This window comes from Callospermophilus lateralis, chromosome 4, assembly GCF_048772815.1.
Source record: "Callospermophilus lateralis isolate mCalLat2 chromosome 4, mCalLat2.hap1, whole genome shotgun sequence".
In the NCBI taxonomy this organism is placed as follows: Eukaryota; Metazoa; Chordata; class Mammalia; order Rodentia; family Sciuridae; genus Callospermophilus; species Callospermophilus lateralis.
The window spans coordinates 94,128,599-94,151,101 of NC_135308.1; the positions used below are offsets into that span (position 1 = coordinate 94,128,599).

At 37.7% G+C, this 22,503-nt stretch overlaps 1 protein-coding gene across 25 annotated transcripts in view; it reads left to right on the plus strand.

The window, feature by feature from the left end:
• Positions 1–22,503, plus strand: part of Ppfibp1 (PPFIB scaffold protein 1) — a 288,979-nt gene that overhangs the window by 203,244 nt on the left and 63,232 nt on the right. For all 25 annotated transcript variants that reach the window (XM_077109302.1, XM_077109298.1, XM_077109309.1 and 22 more), the window contains 2 exons: positions 12,693–12,791; positions 14,271–14,476. In XM_077109302.1, coding sequence (XP_076965417.1) covers positions 12,693–12,791; positions 14,271–14,476 — 305 coding nt within the window. The remainder of the gene's footprint in view (positions 1–12,692; positions 12,792–14,270; positions 14,477–22,503) is intronic.

Genomic DNA, 22,503 nt, shown 5'->3' on the forward strand with positions numbered 1-22,503 from the left:
ATTTGCTGGACTTGCAGCAGGGAAAGTTTGGTTTAGGTAGGACAGTGTGTCAGTGATGATTTGTAAGCAGGTATAGATCAGTGAAGCCTAAGAGTCAGAAGTGCGTTGGCTTTCTAGGGATGCGAGCAGCTGTTGTTCTGAGTATTTTATGTTGGTTCAGACAAAAGAGACTGGGGACTCTATAGAAATATATTCCCGGGTAAAGGATAAGGAACCACAGGGAGTGGAAGCATACCCACCGAAATAAAAGGAAGCTTTTACTCCTGCTGCCCAGCATGGGTTCCCAGGGTCTGGGATGGTCAGCTTGTATTGGTGGGAGGCAGACTCAAATTTGAATTTTCCTATATTTAATTGTCCTGAATATGCATCATGAATTCTGCATGACCAATAGGGGCAGCCTCTATAGGTTTCCTGCCACTGTTTGCAGTAATTCTTATTTTGGTCATATAAAAAACATAAGTAAGGGTGGCTGGCTTCCTTAATGAGCTTAGAGGAAGAGGAAGAGAGTACAATATAGATGGCTGAGGAGCATCCTGTTAGGGGACAGTCAGAAGTGGTAGCCACGCGGGTGGTCTGGGTGTTTTTTTGTGTGTATGTTTCTCTCACCTTGAATCTCCAGATATAACGATGGTGAAGGCATTACCCTTGGGGTGCGAATGAGGATGAGGATCAAAAAGTTAAGGTACATTTTTGGATATGTTCTCAGCTATGGGTGTATGGGCAAAAACACGAGAGAGATGAATTTTAAAGGGTCAGTAGGGCGGGGAGAGCCAGAGTATGTAGGTATGGATTCTTGTGAGTCCTCTGGTCCGATGTTGCCAGAATCAGTTTCCCATATGTATGGTTTGAGCCTGGAATGTGAATCCATGGAGTTAATTGATTATCTGTGAGTTTGTGTTTTGCTGCGAGGGAGTGCATATGATGACTGAGGTGGGGCCCTCCCATTTGGGGTGTAGTTGGGGTCTTTCGCCTGGGGGGCAGTAATATACCTGTTGGCTGGGCATTAGGGTGAGGAGGTTTTGAGTAATGGTTGGGTCAGATAAAAGCCAGTCCTGGTATTTCCAAAGTTCAGAGCGTAGATGGAAAAGGAAAGGTAGAGCATAGGAATCAGGTATAGGTAATTGTTCAGTCTGTATTCTGGGGGGTAAGAATGAACGGCCGTACATAACCTCAAATGGGGAAAGATTGGATGGTTTCTTTGGAAAGCCCTGAGATGCAACAGGGCCAAGGGGAGGACCTTAGTCCAGTCTAAGCTTAATTCCATGGTGAATTTGGTGAGGGTTTCTTTGAGAGACCAATCAGTTCTCTCAACTTTCCTGGAAGCTTGGGGACGGTAAGGGCAATGGAAATGCCAAGGGAGTGATAGTGCGCTAGCTAGCCCCTGAGTTATCTTCGAGGTAAATTCTGGGCCATTATTCGATTGGATGGAAGTGGGCATCCCGAAACGAGGGATTATGTCAGATGTCAACCAATCCACAACCGTTGATGCCCGCTTATTGGATATGGGAAATGCCTCTATCCACCCTGAGAATGTGTCCACCAGTACTGAGGGATATTTGATGTTTTTTACCCTAGGCATGTTTGTGAAATCAATTTGCCAATCAGCTCCCGGGGTGTGACCATGGGCCTGATGAGAAGGATAGGGTCTGGATTTAAAGGCAGTGTTGGTATTGGTCCTCTGGCAGATCTGGCATGTGGATGTAACCTGTTGCAGAAAGGTCCAATTGTCGGAGGAAAGAGGGAAAAAAGATTGAAGGAAAGTTGATAAGCTTTGGGGGATAGACTGGACAGTGAATGGAGAAATCTAAAGAGCTGGTGAGGGTCAGGATGTCATTCTCCAGAGGAAGGGTGAGGGTCAGGAGGTCGCTCCTCAGAGGAAAGATGGAGTAATGAGAAAGAGAATGGGGCCTGCAGGGTGTCTGAGCAGGCTGCCTGAATTCAGGTGAGATTGGGCCAGAAGGGCCTAAGTTCAATAGCAAATTTAGTGAGATGATCCTTGAGAATGCCATTAGGCCTCTCAACCTTACCCAAGGATTGGGGTTGGTAGGAAATGTGGAGCCTCCAAGTGATGTTGAGGCCTTTGGAGACTAGTTGAACAACCTGAGAAGTAAAGGCCAGACTGTTATCTGACTGGATGGAGGCGGGAAGTTCAAACCTGGGAATGATCTGCTGGATGAGGATGGAGGTGACAATGTTAGCAATTTCCCTGGATGTAGGGGAGGCTTCTATCCATCCTGAAAAAGTATCAACCAAAGTAAGTAGGTAGCAAAGTTTTTTGTGCCTAGGCACATGAGTGAAGTTGATCTACCAGTCTTTGCCTGGCTTAGTGGCTCATCATCTGAGGTGTGGGGAGTTTAGGTTTGATGCTTCCTTGTGGGGATACTGTAGAGCAGACAGAATAAGCAGAGTGGACCTGCTGGAGAGTAGTTCTCATTCCTAGGAAGTGAAAGAGGGGTTGTAAAAACTGGAAAAAGGCGTTAGAGAGGGTTTTAGATGGCCACAGAGTCTCTGGAGCCAGAGGAGTTGGTTATGAGTCATAGGTCTCCATCTTGGGCATCAGGGCTGGTAGTCTTAAAGAAGTAGTCGATTGTCCAGCTTGTTGGTGAATTTGTGTATCTGATCTTGCAGGAACTTCTGTAGGCAATTTGATAGACATGGTCCTATTAGGAGAAACATAAAGAGGACTAACAGAGGTTCTGTGAGCAGGGGGAACCAAGGCCATACTTGACTGAACATTCCCCATGGAGACTGTTGGCTAGTTGCTGTCTCCTCTTTTTTAGCTGTTCTAGCCTTTTATTACTCCTCGGAATGACTTTTTGGTGTAACTGTTTTTGTTAGGTGTTTAAGATCAAGCTGGTCAAAATTGACTTTGTTTCTATCTATTGTTAAGAGTCAGCCGAGTTCCCATAGTGGGTGAACTTGTGAACAGCTTCTTAGTTCTGCTAGTGCCATTTGCGCTAGGATGGGTCCAGGTCTTGCTTGACCATGTGGCTTCCCTTGGAAGCATCAGGGATGTCTCCTGTCTCCAATGACCCTCCTATTCACAGAAAATGTACGGACTGGCTTTTCATTCTCCAGTGGTCTCCCTGATCAGGAGGTTATTTGGCCCAAAGCTCTTTAGAGAAGTTCCTTGTTCTCTGGATTTGGATCGACTCAGAGGGCCAGAGCCAAATATTGGTTTTCTTGGCCATTTTAATTTAACTTTAAATCTTGATCATAAACATCCAGCAAAGTCAGTTTCACCTTAAATTTTAAGAATATTGGGCTTTACCTGAAGCCTGGCTCACTTTGGAGTCATTCTTACATTTAGTAAGATGGGTGGCACAGCCTTATCTCAGGTAAGCCAGGGCTCTTCATAAATTTTAGGTAAAGTGTTATAGTATTGAAGTTGATATTTGTTTTTAAATGTCATTTTATAATGTTTATATATATTGTTGCTTGATGTCACATGAATACTACTAACACAATATGATATTACATTTAAATTGTACCCAGTGTATAGAACTTTATATTAATCTTATTGATAACAGGTCCATTTATAGAACATTAAGTGATATAAATAAATCTCCAATATGTTATTATTATAAGCCTAAAATTACCATGTAGCCTTTTGGAGAACATCAGCTTGATATAATTTTTTTTAAAGTTTCTATCTTAATGACTTATATACCTGGAAAATATGAACACATTTAATATACAAAGAAGAGTAATAAGTATCACAATTATTATTGATGTTTTTATATTAATCATGTTTAGCTCTTAAAGAAATAACATATCACAATATTGCAAAATAACAATTGTTATTTAACCATAGTTGTAACCATAGTTTAACCATAGTTGTATAATGTTTAATTCCTTCAAGATTACTTGCTCAAAAAACCTACATATATAACATATATAACCCACTTACATAGACCTTCTTTATCATTTACTTAAATCCTCTTATTTACTTAATTGTGTAGACTCTCTTATCCAGGAACACATTTTCCTTCTATTAAATCCATATTTAGAATTTTCTAATTTCTCTTTCCCATCTGTTAACTCCTTCTTTATTCACATTTTGAAATAATCCTTGTAAATTTCTGAATTTAGGCAAATTATTCCATTTTAATAAGAGATATTTTGTTATTTGCATCACACAATTAATCACATCTATTTACCATTTCATGAAAACATAACAATGTTTAAGTATATAGAATTATACTGTTGTAGGGACAGACAAGGCAAGGCACCTAAGATAGCAGTAAAGATAGGGAAACAGTCTTATTTGGTTGTAGCCATATTCAGAGGGAACATCTTCTGCTTTAATCAATTAATCCCCTGAACCCCAAGTTCAGGTAGTTTCAGAATTTTGTACCTAACATGTAAGGGAAGGGGCTCAGAAGTTCACACTCTGCAGAAGTTCACAAAAAGCAGGTTTGTGTGTGTGTGTGTGTGTGTGTTTGGTGTGTGTTCTGGGCCAGTTAACCTTTCAAGGACACCTGGGAAGGGGAGAGCTTTTTTTTTTTCTCTTTTTCTTTCCTCCCCCTGCCAGCTGTTACCATGGAGCCCAGTTGGTAACTTCCTTATCTTAGAAATGTAGCCATCTCTGTGAAGCCCTAGCTCAATGCCAGAGGCCTTATTTACATATTTTGTGAAAAACTAGTAAGGGGGTGTCTAGCTTTTGGAGTGCTGATTTTTCCAGCCAGTTGCCAAGTAAAACAGGGTAATATGAAAAGAGGAAGTTTATCTACATAGGGGAATGTCCTTCCACTTTTTTGAGTGCTCGCAGAAGTTAAAAAGGTCACAAAGAATTTGAGGATCTAGAGACCCCTCTGGGGGCCATCGGTTTTGGTTGTCTAATTGGTAATATGGCCAATTCTGTGTACTGAATTTGATGAGGAGTTTGGGTTTGATGTCAGGAGTGAAGGACAACCGGTTAAGATTAGCCAGGAGGCATTTGAGAGGGGAATCATCGGGGAGGGAAGAAGAGGCTCCCATAATGCCTCTTCACAGGAAGAAAAGAGGTGAATGGCCTGGACTGGAACAGATTTTGGTTGAGTTTCCTATAGGCGTCCCTGAAAAGAGAAGTCAACCAAAGAGACTTGGGCCGGGAGGGCAAATGAGTCGTCACCAAAGAGCCCAACCAGCGAGACCTCGGAAGGCCGGGAGTCACAGGCCGCCTGAAGTCAGGGCTTTTCCCAGGAGAGGAAAAGGAAAATTTAGATAAAGAGAGTCAGAGAGTGCCTATTCTTCTGTCCCTTAATAGCTCATCAACCACGAAATGGGCATCCAGAGAGTCCACCGTTACTGTGAAAGTCGTGGTGGGGTGCGTTCTCTCCTCCAAACTAGGCGTCAAAGAGCCTTGCTGGACGTTCACAGTCAAGGCCTTTGCATATAGCTGTTTGGAGATGGATTTTCAAAGAGGGGGAGGGGGACTCACCGATTGTCTATCAGAAGGAATCACCTATTGGAGAGCCGATGTTGAGTGGAATGTAGCAGCGCTCAAAAAGGTAAACAAGGACGGGGAACCTTGAGAGAGGGGCTCCTCAGAATGAGGAATCTCTCCTCCCAGGTTTCGGCACCAATGAAAAGCCAAGATTCGTGGTCGGAGATTAAACTGCACACACACAGATAGCAGTGACAAAGATGAAGCACTTTATTGCAAGCTGGTGCTAGCTTATATAGAAAGTGAAAGTCAGATATCTTAAACCAGAAGCTCCCGGGGCCAATCATAGTAAAGGTCAGGTCATCACCTACAGTGCACGCATGTCCAATCTGCATAAGATTCATGGGGGGCACGAACTCTCCACAAGCATGGAAGACGGGGGGGGGGGCAATTAGAAAATTTTAAAAACAACTTGTTATCTGTCCACTGGCAATTTGCCTGCCGCCATGTTACATTAGGGGCTCCTTATCTGAAAGGCCCGGAGAGTTCTTAGCCGCCCACTAGCAATTTGCCCACTGCCATGTCTGAAAGGCCCCCGGGAGTTCTTAGGGACACTCCCAACGTTTATTAGCATTTATTTCATTTATATCTAACGTAATAATTTATATGGTTTAACTTAAGTCTACCAGCTTGGCATTTTGATATTTTTCTTTCTCCTTTTTATCCATTGTTCCTCCATTGCCTTCTGGGTTTAATGAAATTGAAGATTTTATTAGTATTCCTTTTCATCATCCTCATTTTTTTTTTTACTTATATCTTTTAATTGTTTGGGTGAATTATGTTTTATATTCTTGTCATAGTCTGCCATGTGTTAGAAATTAGATATCTTTGTATAATGTAAGGATTTTACCCCATCCTGTTCTTTGAGCCAATAAACTTGCAGTTGTTCTCTCCTGATTCCCAGCAGGCACTCTGTATCACAGGGTCTGGTGATGCCCTAGGGGAGAGCTGTATAAAGGTTAATCTTATTCCTGGTTCTCTTTTTCTTAAGAGCTGAATTCTCCCCACTGTCTGTCTGCTTCTAGTCACCTCTCCAACTTCTTCAAAACATGTTTTTGTATTTTATTTACCACTTTGTTTTGCTATTTGTGAAACAGTTCATTTAATAAAATCTATCCCACCATGATCAAAACTAGAATTACCCTTGGTTATTTTCAGTATTGTAATAAACACTTTTGAATTCATCACTCAAAAATTTGTGAATAACCTTGTTATCATTCCCTTTTTATCTTTTTGTATAGTTACATTGAATTTGTATTTCTAAAATGTATAATCAATATTTACTTACAATATAATGAATATTTATTAACAGATATGTATGTGTGTATGTGTGTGCATGTGCATATAGAAAACCAATTAAATACATATTTGTGAGAAGAAAGGAGTTAGAGAGTACTGGGATCTGAATTAGAACAAGATATATTCCATGTTTGTATATTTATGTCAAAATAGATTCTACTCTTATTTATAACTAAAGAACCAATGAATAAAAAAGTATGCATAGCCCTCACCCTTTTAATTATAATTAAAATGAATTATCAATAAAATAATTAAATACATATATGTCATTACTTTAACTTTATAAAAAAATCTTGTTACTGGAAACTCTTAAATTTACTATTGTATTGCATAAATTTGTCCATACTGCACATATGTTGGTTTTAGTTTGTTTTGACAACTGTGTGTGTATCGTGCTGTTGTGCTATGACACACGACTAAACCAGTCAGGGTCACTCCAGGAGAAGTGGGCTGTCATGAAATAATGACACATAGACAGAGAAATGCCTTTTTCTTTGGGTTCTGTGATGGCCCCTCTGACCCAGCTCCCACCAAGTAGGCAAGGCAGGCAAGAAAAGGAGGGAGCACACCTCAAACCCGGGTTTTATTAATGGAGGAAACTAATCCCATGGAACATTCTATCCAAAAAAGGGCAGAAGGGTAGGATTACCACAACATTTGGGTGTGATTCAACCCCATCAGGTGACACCCACTCCCAGAGCTACACCTTTCTTATCCAAGCAGAGGTAAAGTCCAGTTGCATCGCAGGGTGCGATACCAGTCCAGTACCTCTTTACTCAGGACTTAAAGGTGTGTTCATAGCTGCTAAACAGGGCAGCCCTGACACCACAGTTTGTTTATCTTCTCTCCTGTAGATGGATATTTGAGTGGTTTTCTGTGTTTTTGTTCTTGTAAAGATTCCTTCTTGTGAAGATTTGTGTATTAGAATCAACATAAAGTGGGTCAAAGACCTAGGAATTAGATCCCAAACTTCAACAGCTAGAAGAAACTGTAGGCCCAACACTTCAACAGGTTATCACAGGAACTGACTTCCTTAACAAGATCCCTAAAGCACAAGAAATAAAAACAAGTCAGTAAGTGGAATGGTATTAAATTATAAAACTTCTCACAGCAAAGAAAAAAAGAGAATGAAGAGAATCCCACAGACTGCAAGATCTTTGCCACCTGCTCCTCAGATAGGACAGCATATTTATGAAAAGCTCAAAAAACTTAACACACGCAAAAGAAGTAAATAACCCAGTTAATAGATGGGCAAAAGAACTAAACAGAATTATCTCTTTCTCTCTCTCTCTCCCCCCCCCTCTCCCCCTCTCTCTCTGTCCCTCTCTCTCTCTCCCCCTCTGTCTCTCTCCCCCTCTGTCTCTCTCTGTCTCTGTCTCTCTCTCTCTCTCTCTCTTTCTTTCTCTGTCACACACACCAGGGATTGAACCCTGACTTAATCATTGAGTCACATTCCCAGACCTCCACTTTTTTTAGTTGTTGATGGACCTTTATTTTATTTATGTATATATGGTGCTGAGAATCGAACCCAGTGCCTCACACATATTAGGCAAGTGCTCTACCACTGAGTCACAAACCCAGCCCTTTTTTACATTTTATTTAGAGACAGGCTCTTGCTGAGTTGCTTTAAGGCCTCCCTAAGTTGCTGAGGCTGGCTTTCAACTGTGTTCCTCCTATCTAAGCCTCCTAAAATGATAGAATTGTAGGTGTGCACTGCCATTCCCACCTAAATAGAAATTTCTCAAAAGAAGAAATACAAATAGCCCCAAACATTTTTTTTTAAAGTTCAACATTTCTAGCAGTTAGGTAAATGCAAAAAAAAAAAAAAAAAAAAAAAAACCAAAAAAAAACATTGTGATTTAATCTCAGAATGGCAGTTATTAAGAATACAGATAATAAGAATTGATGGTGACGGTATGGAGAAAAAGTATATTGCTGGTGAGACTGCAAATTAGTGCAACCATTTTGAAAAGCACTGTGGAGATTTCTAAAAAAAAAAAAAAAAACAAAAAAAAAACAACAAAAAACTAGAAATGAACGCACCATATGACCCAGCTATCCCACTCCTTAGCATATTTCTAAAAAATCTAAAATCCACATATTATAAGAATGCAGCCACATCAATGTTTATAGAAGCACAATTCACAATAGACAAGCTATGGAAACAACTTAGATTTTAAAAAATGTTGTATATAAACACAAGTGAGTATTACTCAGCCATAAATAAGAGTGAAATTATGGGATTTGCTAGTAAATCAATGGAACTGGAGACTATTGTGCTAAGTAAAAGTTGGACCCAGAAAGTCCAAAGTTGAATGTTTTATTTGATATGTGGAAGTTAGTCCAAAATAAAGAGGGGTAGAGGCAGGATGGGGGATTTCTATCAAAATAGAAGATCAGTGGAGTAGAGGAAGGGGATTGAGGGGGAGGGAGGAAGGACAGGATAAGGCAAAAACAGTGGAATGAATCTGACCTAACTTTTCATTTAGGTATGTGGTATGTGGATATACCATAGTGAATCTCACTATTATGTATAGTCAGAAGACACTTAAAAAAAAAAAAAAAAGAAAGAAAAAAAATAGCAGAAAGATCAGCAGAGTAGAGGAAAAGGAAGGCAAATGGAAGTACTGGGGACCAAATAAAAGCAAATTATATTCCACACTTTTATAATTTTGTCACAATTAGTTTGTTATATATAATTAATATGAACCAAAATATGAAGGAAAAAAATATTATGTATTGTTCTTGGTTATATACTTTGGAGGAAATAGTATTGCACTGGCAATGAATGTGAATGTTTAATTTTAGATGATAATGCCACATCATTATTCAAAGTAGTGGAACCATTGTACAATTCCACCACTGCTCTATAGGAAATTTTGTGACTTTACATCCTCTGTAACACTTGGCAGTGGCCATTTATTTTGCTAATCAGGTAGCAAATGATGTGACATGTTTTAAGTTCTTTGATTATTAAAGATATGAAGAATCTCCTTATGTTTTTATTAATTGAAAGTATTTCCTTTTTCTTTTACATGTCTATGTGCTCACCCCTTTCATTTTTTAATTATCTTTAGGAATTCTATACTTGTATAATACTGACCTGTAGATCACCTATATCCAACTACTCTCAATTTATTAGAGAGCTCTTTGGCCTTTGAATCTGTCATTGCTCCCTGACCACCTATGTAATTGCAAGCCCCTCCAAACCGGGAACCTTTTATCCTACTCCATCTTTTCCTCCCTAGCACCTACCACCTTTGCCAAATTATATATGCTTTATTACATATCTTACTATTGTTCCCTTACTGTTACTTGTAGGCTGCTGTATGATAAATGTAGAGATTGAAAGTAAGCATTTATAAGCTCTTTTAGCAATTCAATATTGTCATTATTTTAAACAAAGGATTGGGTCTCTAATGAGCTGCAGTGTTTTTTTTTTTGTTTTTTTTTTATTTCAAGACAGGGTCTTACTGAGTTTTTTTAGTGCCTTGCTGTTGCTGAGGCTAGCTTTGAACTCTCGATCCTCCTGCTTCAGCCTCCTGCACTGCTGGGATTATAGGAGTGGGTAGTCATGCCCAGCTTGGAGTACTTTTTAAATTGACTCCTCACCTACTTGACAAACATAGTTGAGGCTGTCTCACCCCTCCTTGTCATAACATTTAAAAGACTCACTGAAACACAGATGAAATAGAGAACTACATGTCACACTTGAGAAAGTGATTCTGTTCTACACAAAATACAGTTACTAAAAAAGACAAATATTGGATTTTGTAATTTAGTGAAGTGGTAAATTTTTTTCTGATGTGGGCATTACTTTTATTGGTATTCCTATGCCTATAGCTGAGCCTGATGTGTTTGTCTTAGTTTTATATGTACACATATGTACACATTTATGTATGTACATATGTGTGTATATATTGCTACTTTTAAAATGAAAGGGAATGGGAGCCACTTAATTATGTGAAATTCAGGTATTGTCACAGTCTTCTACTTAATCTGTTATACTCTCAGTTTTCGTATTTCAAATATCCAGCCTGAATTGTGGCTATTAAATTTGTGTCCCATCTCTTTGGTCTGAGACAGCTGAGTGTTTGAATAAAAATTTAAAAATTCTCCAAGTTTATAACCTAGCTTGTTGACCTAGCTTGTTCTGATTAAACAACAACCAAAAAAAAAAAAAAAAAAAAACCCACAAGATATGGACAGCAAGTATTTTAAAGCGTTTTGCCTGTCAGACACCTACTTGATCTTACTATAAGCTAACATTTTTAAAAAAATCAAAGTAATATTTCAGAAGAATTCTGTGGCATTTTATTAGAAAGAATAGGAGAGAACTGATCTAGGAAACTGATAACAGAGCTATAAATATATTTATGAAGAAAAAGTGTTAAGTACTATGTGGCTGCTTGGCAACAGAGGGCAAAGGTTTCTGTTAAACAGCGTGTTCTTTATTTCCCAGATATTTAGTACACCACAATATCTACAAAACAGCAAGAGCCTTATTCGGGCCTTTTGGGAGAATCTACATGGCTGCCTACACTGGTACCTAAAAAAGCATTAATTAATTAATGTTGAAAATCACATAATCTTGACTTTTTCCTATCAGTGGCCAATTTTTTAGAAGTATAATTTCAATATATTTTAACAGGTAAAAATTGTGACACAATTTCAGAATAAATCTACTCCTGAGATAGAATCAAATAAAAATTCACCATTATAATGGAAGTCAGAGAGACCTTGGTTATATGAAGGGCATTCTTTTCTCTATTTACTTGCTGTTTCCTTACAAATATTAAACATCTCAGTCCTCATTTATAAAATGGAGAGATAAATTTATCCATTCCATAGAGTTGTTATTATGAAATACATAACAGTGTGGGGACCACTATAGGTACTCAGTACATGATAGCTGTTGTTATATTACAAAGTACCAGTAGTTGGGGGTAGGGGTGTTTGGTACAGTTGGCCCTCTGTATCCACAGATATAACCAGCTGCAGATGGAAAATGTTTTTAAAAATTGCATCTCTGATGAACATGTACAGACTTTTACTTTTGTTTTTAGTCCCTAAACAATGCAATTTTACAACTATTTATATACCATTTATATTGTATTAAGTATTATAAGTAATCTATGCAGATACCATGTCATTTTATATAAAGGCATTTAGGATCTATGGATTTTGGTATCCAAGGAGGAGTCCTCTAACCAGTCCCCCAAGGATGCCAAGGGATGACTGTGTATATTCAATTGAACCCTTTTCTTAGATGTTACTATAAACTTGTATTTAGAAAAATTTTAAAAGCAAGGTGCAGTAGAACATCCTTGTGATTCAACAACTTGGGAAGCTAAGGCAACGTAGCAAGACCCTATCTCAAAAAATAATACAAGGGCTGGGAATATAGTTCAATGGTAGAGTATCCCTGGGGTTCAATTCCCAATACAGAAGAATTAAGAGAGCAGAGATTGGGTAGAAATGGTACAGTCAGAAAGAAGTCTTATCTATCAGCAGCCCTCATGGCCTTCATTAGGCTTCTATCACCCTTCCTGATGCCCTTTGCAGACTCCTAGGGCTCTAAAGAGAACAACAGGGAAATCATTGTGTTGGGTTTTGATTGATTGATTAATTGATTGATTGATTGCTGTGCTGGGGAGTGAAAATGGAGCCTTATACATACTAGGCAAATGCTCTACCTGTGAGCTATACCTGCAGGCCTCTACTGAACTTTAAATAACCTTGAGTGCAAGAACTGGAACTTATTTTATTAACTGATATGGGTACATTACAGTAAATGATTGGCCACAGCCTATTAAAAAATTCAGTTAATTCAGATCCACTACTTCTAAAGTTCTCTCTCTCTCTATTTGACTGCCAAGTGGAGTTATAATTTGAAGTGGAATTAGCAGACTCCACTAGCAGGCATGCATCATTTTAAGCATGTAATGATATTATTTCTTTTCAGATCTTCATCCAAATTTGCCATTGACAAATAAGAAAATGATGAGTGATGCAAGTGACATGTTGGCTGCGGCACTAGAGCAGATGGATGGTATTATAGCAGGTAATCTGATCTTCTGAAGAATGGAATAATGACAGTTCCTCTGCTCATTTGACTTTTTCATTACAACTCTTCTATTACTTCCTACACTTTGTCTTATTTTCACTATTAGTTCTCTGCCCAATGTCTGTAGGTTCCCCATGATTTTATCTTTGTTCTTTTCCATTCTCTACCAGAATTATTCTCAGATTTTATTTTTAAATGTCAAAAATTCCAATTTTATCCTAGATTTTTCATCAAGGTTAAAGAATTTGCATCTCAGGCTGTTCTGATGTAAGTGGTTCATGGACCTTATTTTGAGGGTTAGTGCTCTACCCCACATCCATGAATGATCTGTTCTCTTCAATATACACTTTACCAGTGACTCTGGTAAAGTCCCAATCCATTAAACTTCAGTTCTATAACTCTAATTGCCAGCCAGATCTCTCCCCTGAAATGTCATAGAAGTACATCAGTGTCATTATTTAAAACATTGAGTTATGTAATGTGTGCCTGGGTTCAATCCCTAGCACAAAACACCAACCAACCAAATAAACAAAAATTGAGTTTAGTATCTTTCCCTGGAAGTCTCTCTAGTAGCCTGTATCTCACTTCATTTCATAACCCTCTATCTACCATTTCCTAAGCCAGAAATTTAAGTCATTTTGGACAGATCAGAAAATAAAAATAAAAGAGACAAAGAGCAATATATGCATGTTTTCAGAACGGGCTTTGGGTCAGTTGTATGAATTTAAGCAGTGTAATGTTTTCTCTTGTAAGTAACAGGAAAACAAAATGTCCATAATTTTTTTCCCCCAGTGGGGAGAGAGTAGTGGGGATCAAACCCATGGTTTTGTACATGCTAGGCAAGCATTCTACCACTAAGCTATATTAAAGATAGTAAAAACTATTTTTTAAAGTTGATGCTAATGAGAAGTTGATGCTAGGCTGCCAAAAAATAATATGGGGAAATGTTTATACAATTAGCTCACACTTACATATACAAATGTACACATGTAATTCATTGAACTTCAAAGATTAAATTCTGGCAAGTTAACTGGGAGTTGGACTTCTTGTCTTTGGAATTGTGCTATCAAATTTCTGCCTCCATGCATAACTCCTTTTCAGGGAATTTGAAGACTATAAATTCTCTAAAATTTTTGTTTTCTAAAATGCATTACTCTACCAAAAGTGCTGTGCCACCTTCTTATCTGTCACTTTCTGGGCGCAGCACACCTTACATCAAGGACTACCATGTTCTTTTTCTGTTTATACCACACAGTTGGCCTCCTTGTTAGATATTGCACCATTGATAAGTATCATCAATTAGATGGTTTTATTTTTCCATATCTGTGACTTGGGAAGATTTACATGATAAAATTGTCTTACCCTGTTTCTTGTTTTGATTAATTAGGTGGTTTACCCCCTTCAGCTATGATGTTTTATCTATCATAAATTCTCTTGCTTTCTGTCTGATTTTTTTTTTTTTTTTTTTTAATCTAGGTTCTAAGGCCCTGGAATATTCCAATGGGATCTTCGATTGCCAGTCTCCCACCTCTCCATTCATGGGAAGTTTGCGAGCTCTACACCTTGTAGAAGATCTTCGTGGATTGTTAGAGATGATGGAAACAGATGAGAAGGAGGGCTTGAGATGCCAGATTCCCGATTCTACAGCAGAAACGCTTATTGAGTGGCTTCAGAGTCAAATGGTAAGTGTCCATGTGCAGTGTATTTGTGCTGTGAATCTTGATTGTTTATTCCAAAATTTAAAGCGTAAAATACCTAATTAGAACTAGAAAAAAATTACAGGGTAACATGTTAGTTTCTCTTTTATCCCTTAAGAGATTCCAATTCCTTTTAAGAATAACTTTTTTAAAAAGTGGCATTTCCGTCTATGAGTGCCAACCTGTCACTAATTTGCTCATAAGTACTGGCTTTTAATTGTGTCTGAATAACTAGTTATGGCTTAAAACAAATGGTCTTGTAAATATAATAATAGATGCTGTCTCAGTGATAAGGGCAAGTTCACTACAAATGATTCAATAACAATTCTCTATGGAAAGTGTAATGAGGGGCTAGGGTTATAGCTCAGCCATAGAAAGTGTAATGAGTAAGACATTTCAAAAGCAATAGAAGGGGCTGGGGATGTGGCTCAAGTGGTAGTGCGCTCGCCTGGCATGTGTGCGGCCCGGGTTCAATCCTCAGCACCACATACAAAGATGTTGTGTCCGCTGAAAAAACTAAAAAAAAAAAAAAATATATATATATATATATATATATATATATATATATATATATATATATATATATATATATATATTAAAAATTCTCTCTCTCTCTCTCTCTCTCTTTAAATTTAAAAAAAAAGCAATAGAAGTTTAGTAGTGGCATTTGATGTGAAGTGCCATCTAGTACTTAGTGCCAATCATTTCATTTCAATTCCAGTTCTGGATTTGGGCTTTAGAACAACAAGCCTTCTTTTAAGGTCTTCTCAAAAATTGATGATGTGGTAGAGCTGCCCTTCCTTTAGACACAATGGTAAATACCACCACCCTTTTAAAATATTTATTTTTTTAGTTTTAGGTGGGCAACAATATCTCTATTTTTATGTGGTGCTGAGGATTGAACCCAGTGCCTCATGTATGCTAGGCAAACGCTCTACCACTGAGCCACAACCCCCAGCACTGCCCCCACCACCCCCCGCCTTTTAAAAGATATGTGTTGGATACGTAAAATCTAAAGAATGTCACAAAACAGATTCAAAGATAGGAGAGGTGATATTTTCAAATATTTAAAGGATACTTAATTTTTAGTAAGATGTATGAATAGTTTATGAATTAATTTTGTTTATATAAAAACTAATGACAATTTGTGTGGAAGGATCAAGATCTGTTTCTGGTTCTGTGGTAAAAGTAAAAGCTGCTTGCTCCGGAAGGCTTAATAACACACACTATAGCTAAAATATTTTTATGTAATGTGTAGCAAATGCTGGTACTCCCAGTCCATCCTGCATTGAATGTTCTTTCATTGACACCCAATTTACCTCTCTATATCTGAGTGCATATTGTATGATCCATCCTTCAGTGGTGGTGCTTAATCTTTCTGTTAAAATTTTTCTGAGAATGATGAAAAGTGATGATGATGATAATGATGATAACGAAGATATCTGAATATGTTAGGTCCGTCACTCACTCCTTTTTGAGAAACTGCAGTTGTGGTATCACTGATGTTCAGACGTGGCAAGTACTAGCCTCAGGGCTTATTCACAGCTGCTCACTCTCCCTGGAAAGTTTTCTTCAGGTGGCTAGCAAGCACCCCTACAATCTCCTGGTATTTACTCAGAAGTTGTACTCTCAGTGGGGCTCTTTTCATCTTATCTAAAATATTCACATTCATTCTTTCTCCCTGCTTAGTCTTTTTGGTTAGCATTCACCACTTTCTTATGTACTATGTATTTATCATATTTATATAATTTATTTCTGTCTTTCCAACCACAATGTAAGCATCATGAATTACAGAATTTTTCCTTTAAGCCACAAAAAAATAAAAATAAAATAAACCATTGTATTTCTGATGTCTAGAATGACATCCGGGCGTTCATTAAATGCTCAATCATTATGTGCATAATGAGTGATGCTCTGTGAATGATAGAATAGTATGTATATTCAAATGAACTAAAGTCATTTGTTTATTCCTTGGATGAGTACTGATTTGTTGGTTTGTATTTTGGGTTGCTTTCTCTTATTATTTAACATTTTGAATCCACAAAATGACAAATACCTCACTGAACTCACAAAGATTCAGTTATCATCCTAAAACTGGCAACAAGAAGTGAATGTGGATTTAGAGAGATAAGGGTTTATTATTGTTGTTGTTGTTACATTTATTTATACCTATCTAATTTACTTTTATCTATTCCCTTAACTTGGTCCTAAACCTTTCAAATTAAGTGTGCTTTCTCAAGTACAAAGAGAAGGAAAGAATAAAAGAAGAGGCAAAAACCAAAGATGCTTCATTTACTTTATTTATTTAAAAAAAATTTTTAGTTGTAGTTGAACACAATATCTTTATTTACTTATTTTTATGTGGGGCTGAGGATCAAACCCAGGACCTTGCACGTGCTAGGCGAGCGCTGGACCACTGAGCCACAATCCCAGCCCTCATTTACTTTTGATCTAATTAGATGAGTTACCCTGGAAAGTTCTTGCAATATTTTCTTCCAGTCAATGAAACTGAGGACTATGACCTGATCCTTATCAGCAAGGGGGTCAGACAATGAAACCCCAAATGCATCTGATTATGTGCCAGTTTTAATTTTGAGACAATCTCAAGTCAGCAGAAGTTCTAAAAATATAATTTTAAACAAAAGGAATGAAAACGCTTATGGTGATAAATCTGTTCAGTTATCATAATATATTACTTATTTGTATACTTTTTTAAAGTAGATAATATTAATTCCAAATATGCATTTTTAAAAGTTTCTGTAAAGAATGGCAATCATCAAGAATATAGGCAACAATAAATGTTGGCAAAGATGTGGTGGAAAAGGTACACTCAAATATTGCTGGTGGAACTGCAAATTGGTGCAACCACTATGGTAAGCACTATGGAGATTCCTTAGAAAACTAGAAATGGAATCACCATTTAACCCAGCTATCCCACTCCTTGGTTTATACCCAAAGGACTTAAAATCAACATACTATAGTGATACAGCCTCATCAATGTTTATAGCAGCTGAATTCACAATAGCTATACTACGGGATCAACCTTGGTGTTCCTCAATAGATGAATGGATAAAGAAAATGTGGTATATGTACTCAATGGAATATTACTCAGCTTTAAAGAATAGTGAAATCATGGCATTTGTCAGTAAATGGTTGGAATTGGAGAATATCATGCTAAACAAAATAAGCCAATCCCACAAAACCAGAGGCCAATTTTTTTTTTCTAATATAAGGATGCTAATTCACAATCAGGTGGGGGTACTAGAGAAGAATAGCGTTATCTTAGATTAGCTAGAGGGAAGTGATGGGAGAAAAAAGGAGGGGATGTGGGGATAGGAAAAATAGTAAAATGAAATAGACATTATTACTGTATGTATATATGTGACTGCATGACCAATATGATTCTGCAAACATATACACTCAGAAAAATGAGAAATTATATCCCATCTATGTATGATCTATTAAAGTTCATAAATGAAAAAAAAAAAAAACACCATGAGTCACAGTGGCTCACATTGGTAATCCAGGGACTTGGGAGGCTGAGGCAGGCAGATCAACAAGTTCAAGACCAACCTGGGTGACTTAGTGAGACCCTATTTCAAAGCAAAAACAATAAAAAGGGTTGGGGATATAGCTCAGTGGTAGAGTGCCCCCTGAGTTCAATTTCCAGTATGGGAAAAAAATGTAGAAACAAGCCAAAATTTATCAATAAGTGTAACATGTAAGTTAAATAAAGGGACCCATTAAGAACCCCCCCCCCCCCAAAAAAAAAAAAGTTTCTGTAAAAGTACGAATACGCGTTAAAGAGTTCAACCATGGGTGTTCTCCCCAGGGCTGCTGGCAATATTCCCTGGGTCCCTGACTCCTTGCTGCACAGTTCATTCCATCCCACCCTTCTCCCACCCCTGCTGCTCTCTGACCAGACTCTCTCTTCATGTGTGCCTCTGGAAGATATTTTTTCAAGCCTTGGCAAACAAGATACATCTTAAGCTTGTGTCCTATAAAGGATCACAGTCATCTGAGTTATGCAGTATCTCAGGGAGACATCTTAGCTAAAATTGTAGCAGTTTGCCTCTGAGGTTTAGCATAGGAAAACAAATTGACCAAGTCAGCAGAATTCTCAGTTGAGAGGCCAGGGCAGAGTAAGAGATGAGAGGTGTACTTTTAATGGTATCCCAGACTGCTGGTATTTGTTAGGATTGAATGGAAGGAGCTTTCTCTGTTACTGTATGTAAGTATGTAAGTGAGTAAAGAAACAGTAAGTGAGAAGGACAATAGGGACAACATTTTTTCTTGCTTTGTATTATCCTTCCCAAAGTTGAGAGGTGCTTTTTGCTGGATATGCATCCTGTCGCATAGTTGGCTTTCAACAAATATCAAATAAATGAATGAGATGGGTGAATGAATGACTGACTGTGCTACTACACCAGGATTTTTTAGGAGCTGGCGCTTGTCTTCTAGGGACTCGGGGACCTTCATTTCTTTATCAACTCAGAACTTTGGAATATACCTCTGACCAGGATAATGTACTCTCAACATGTACCCTTTTCCCAATTGCAGAAGCTTCAGGAATCATGGTCTGAACACAAATAATATAAGGACCAGAGCTTGTCTTTCTCACTCAAGCAAGGTATCTATAAGAGCCTTTTAGGAGACACTAGGAAATCTGTCCAACTTGCTCACCCTGCAACAGCCATGGCTACACACATGCCAGGATGCTTTGTATGCATTAACTGTAAAACCAAGCAGCCTCTGTGTATTGGCAATTGATATTTTGGTAACAGAACACCTAAATGCTGTAAGAGAAGCCTCTCAAGATATTTCTGTCATGACTGGCAGATGACAGCACGTGGCATCTGCTTTTTGAGGCAGAATTTTGGATGCAGTTTAACTTTTTCAATAGTAAATTTTGGAGACTGGCCAGCTGGTTTTCTCACTCCAGAGCACTGGTTTTTACTCTGGTTTATACTCTCTGTCTATTGAAAGTAAACACTGAGAAAATAAAAGTCAGAAAAACAAACAAAAGTAAAATCCATTGTCTGTTTTTGACTACATATGAAGCTGTACTTGAAAAGTGCAGGGTACATTTAAGCTTGTCCTAAGGTTCTGTCTCTGAAGCATGTTCTAACAGCACTTAATAAACTGATGTTTTTTATAGCTCAAGGGTTTGGTTGGGCTTTGTGGGTGTGATGAAGTATATGTGAGGTATTTCCCTCCTTTTTTTCTTCTTGAGTAGAAATAATGATGAGATTTGGGGGATAAACAAAGGCCTTCTAAAGAGATTGTTCCTATTGTTTGAGGATCTTATTTAATCTTTTGAGTTACAATAGAAACTTAGGAGGGGAAAAAACAAGCGAGCTGTTTGCAGGACTGACCTAGAGTTAGAGGTGTAGTAGTGCACTATAGGCACTGGCAAATCGGAAGGGATGATTGAATGGCAGCCAGAGTGGCCCTGAGAGTATTACCTATGTACAGCATAAGGAGGAAGCTTTGCCACTCACATACCCTCATTCCATCACATCTGGTGAGAGGACATGGAACAGATTGCTGTCTCTGCCTGAAGACTGATTTCTAATATTGTTGGTATTGTGCTCTTTCTTTCTTGGACACAAACTGTGTGAGATGCTTTATTCTGTTGGACTCAAGTGAAATATGATTTCAGTATTGATGGCTGAAGGATTCAAGTCTCAGTCTCCTTGAACAATGTCTAACAGAAAGCAGATATGCAATAAATGTTTAATCACAGTAGTAGAGTTATAATACTGATGAGGACAAGAAACACTCTAGTAGTAGACATGTCTTTTAGTGACTAGAGATAACATTTAATTAAAGGAGACTTAATGGATTGAGCCTTATGTTTCCCCCCTCAATGCTGAACTTTTAAAAATAAAATTGTGTGTCAAGACTGTGAAACAGTTTTTAAAACTGCTTTTAACAATCAGGACACTGGGTAGGATATATGTATTTATGTATATGTAGTAATACTAGTCTAACTATTTATTCACATTTAGTGTCCTTATAAAAGGACTGGGGTTTTTCCCCCCATTTTCATTTAGATAGCACCCTGATTTGGGTCTATTGCATTCAAATTATGTTGCTGTTTTCTAAATAACTACCATTGTGGCAAATCACTGCCTTGTATGTTGATTTTGGATTTAGATAAGAGAATAGAGCCCAGGAAGAAAGAAAAAAAGCAAAATGAAGATGGGAAAACAAGGAAGAAAACTGTAATCTAATGCAAACCAATAGAACCCAGAAAATCAAGGGAAAACAATACTGTAAGTGGAAATAACAGGCAAAGGCTCCCACTTACATGAATGAATAACTATGGAAATTAAGCTGTGTGTGCATGGGGTTTTAAGATAGTCTAATTTTACATGTATTTGAAATTTTCTAATAAAGTTTTAAACAAGTACAAAGGGAAAATACTAAAAGTTATTACATATTTGATTTTGCATTTTTAATACTTAATAATTCAAAGAAAATTTATAAGAAAGATTTCACTTAGATGGTGAAGAGTAAGGTAGGTGGTACTCTAATGTTATGTATAGCACTTGCCATGTGTGTTCAGAAAATTCACATTCCCAGGTGAGATTACTGGCTAATTCTCAATTCAATAATTCTATGAAGATTATAGCTTTTTAGATGTTTTTCTTTCCCCCATGCCAGGATAATCTGATGAACACCATACATTTCCTAAAGTCTCATGCTGTTTCAGAGCTGGATTTCCACTTGATCCTCCATATACACCATTATTTGGATGTTGTACTTTGAAATCCTCATTGATTCCAGTTTGACTTAAACTTTCAAATGGATGTAGGTCAATAGGGGTTGCACAATGCTTAAGTATAGAGGATGGTCTAAAGGAAACAGGAAATCAGGGTTCCAAATAAAAGGGGAATGTTGAGCTTTTAGTTCCCCGGACACTGGCTAGAAGAAAGGAAAGAAGGAGAAGTAAATGTAGTGAATTGTGTACTAAAAAACTGTGTAAGAAAGGTGCCAACTTGTCCATCCAAAAGGCTCCAAGACAACCTCCTAAGCATAGTGGTGAAGGATCACAGGCACAAGGAGAAAGGAGCTCATCCAGAGGCTAGCCATGGAGTAATACATGGTTGGAGGGACACGTGAATAAAAGTCTTACCAAGAAGCAAGAAGGCCAGATTAAAAATGAACATGCATTCATCTTACATTCAACCAGTGTTTGTCAAACACATATCATTGTTCCTTCAGTCAGCAATTATTTAGTTAATACCTATGGTGTTAGGTACAAGATGAATCCACTCATAAAGAATGTAGAATCTGCTGAGAAAGGGACACATCCATAGCCAAGTGTAAACTTTGTCCATTTCATGTGATGCCTGCTGTAATGAAGGTGCATTTGATGCTGTAACTTGCACAGAAGTGAACCATTATTTCAATGAAGACCTCACTTACCACCTCCCAGTGGAAATGGACCCTAAAGCCTCAGAAAAAAATAGGAAAAGAAAAGAAAGACATTTCATGCAGAAGGAATTAGTATGTGAAAAAGCATGCCATATTTGGGAAGGTTTTGAGTGATCTGATAGTGGAGCACAGGAGTTGAAGGAAGCATGGAGGTGACAAGGTATGAACCTAACAGATATACCTCCAACACAGTCTTATGGCAGAGGTATTCGTAGGTAGAACAGATCTTTTCCTACATGAATAAGTTAACACAAGTATGTAACTATTCCAATAGTGACTCTTAAATTTTGCTTTAAAAAATGTTTTAAAAATTTTAAATTAATCTTGAGTACAACAAGTGTTTATAAGTGTGAGTATATTGAGAAACATAATTTTGCTCATTTTGAATCATTTTCCATCATTTGTTTTATTTTGATGAACTGATTTTGGAACATCCATTTCTCTGTCATACTTAATAGTTTGAAAGGAAACTCTGCTAATCTGGCTACATTTCTTCCAATCAGAAAAAAAAGGAGTTAGGGGGATAGCTCACTGGTAGAGTGCATGCATACATGCATGAGGCCCTGAGT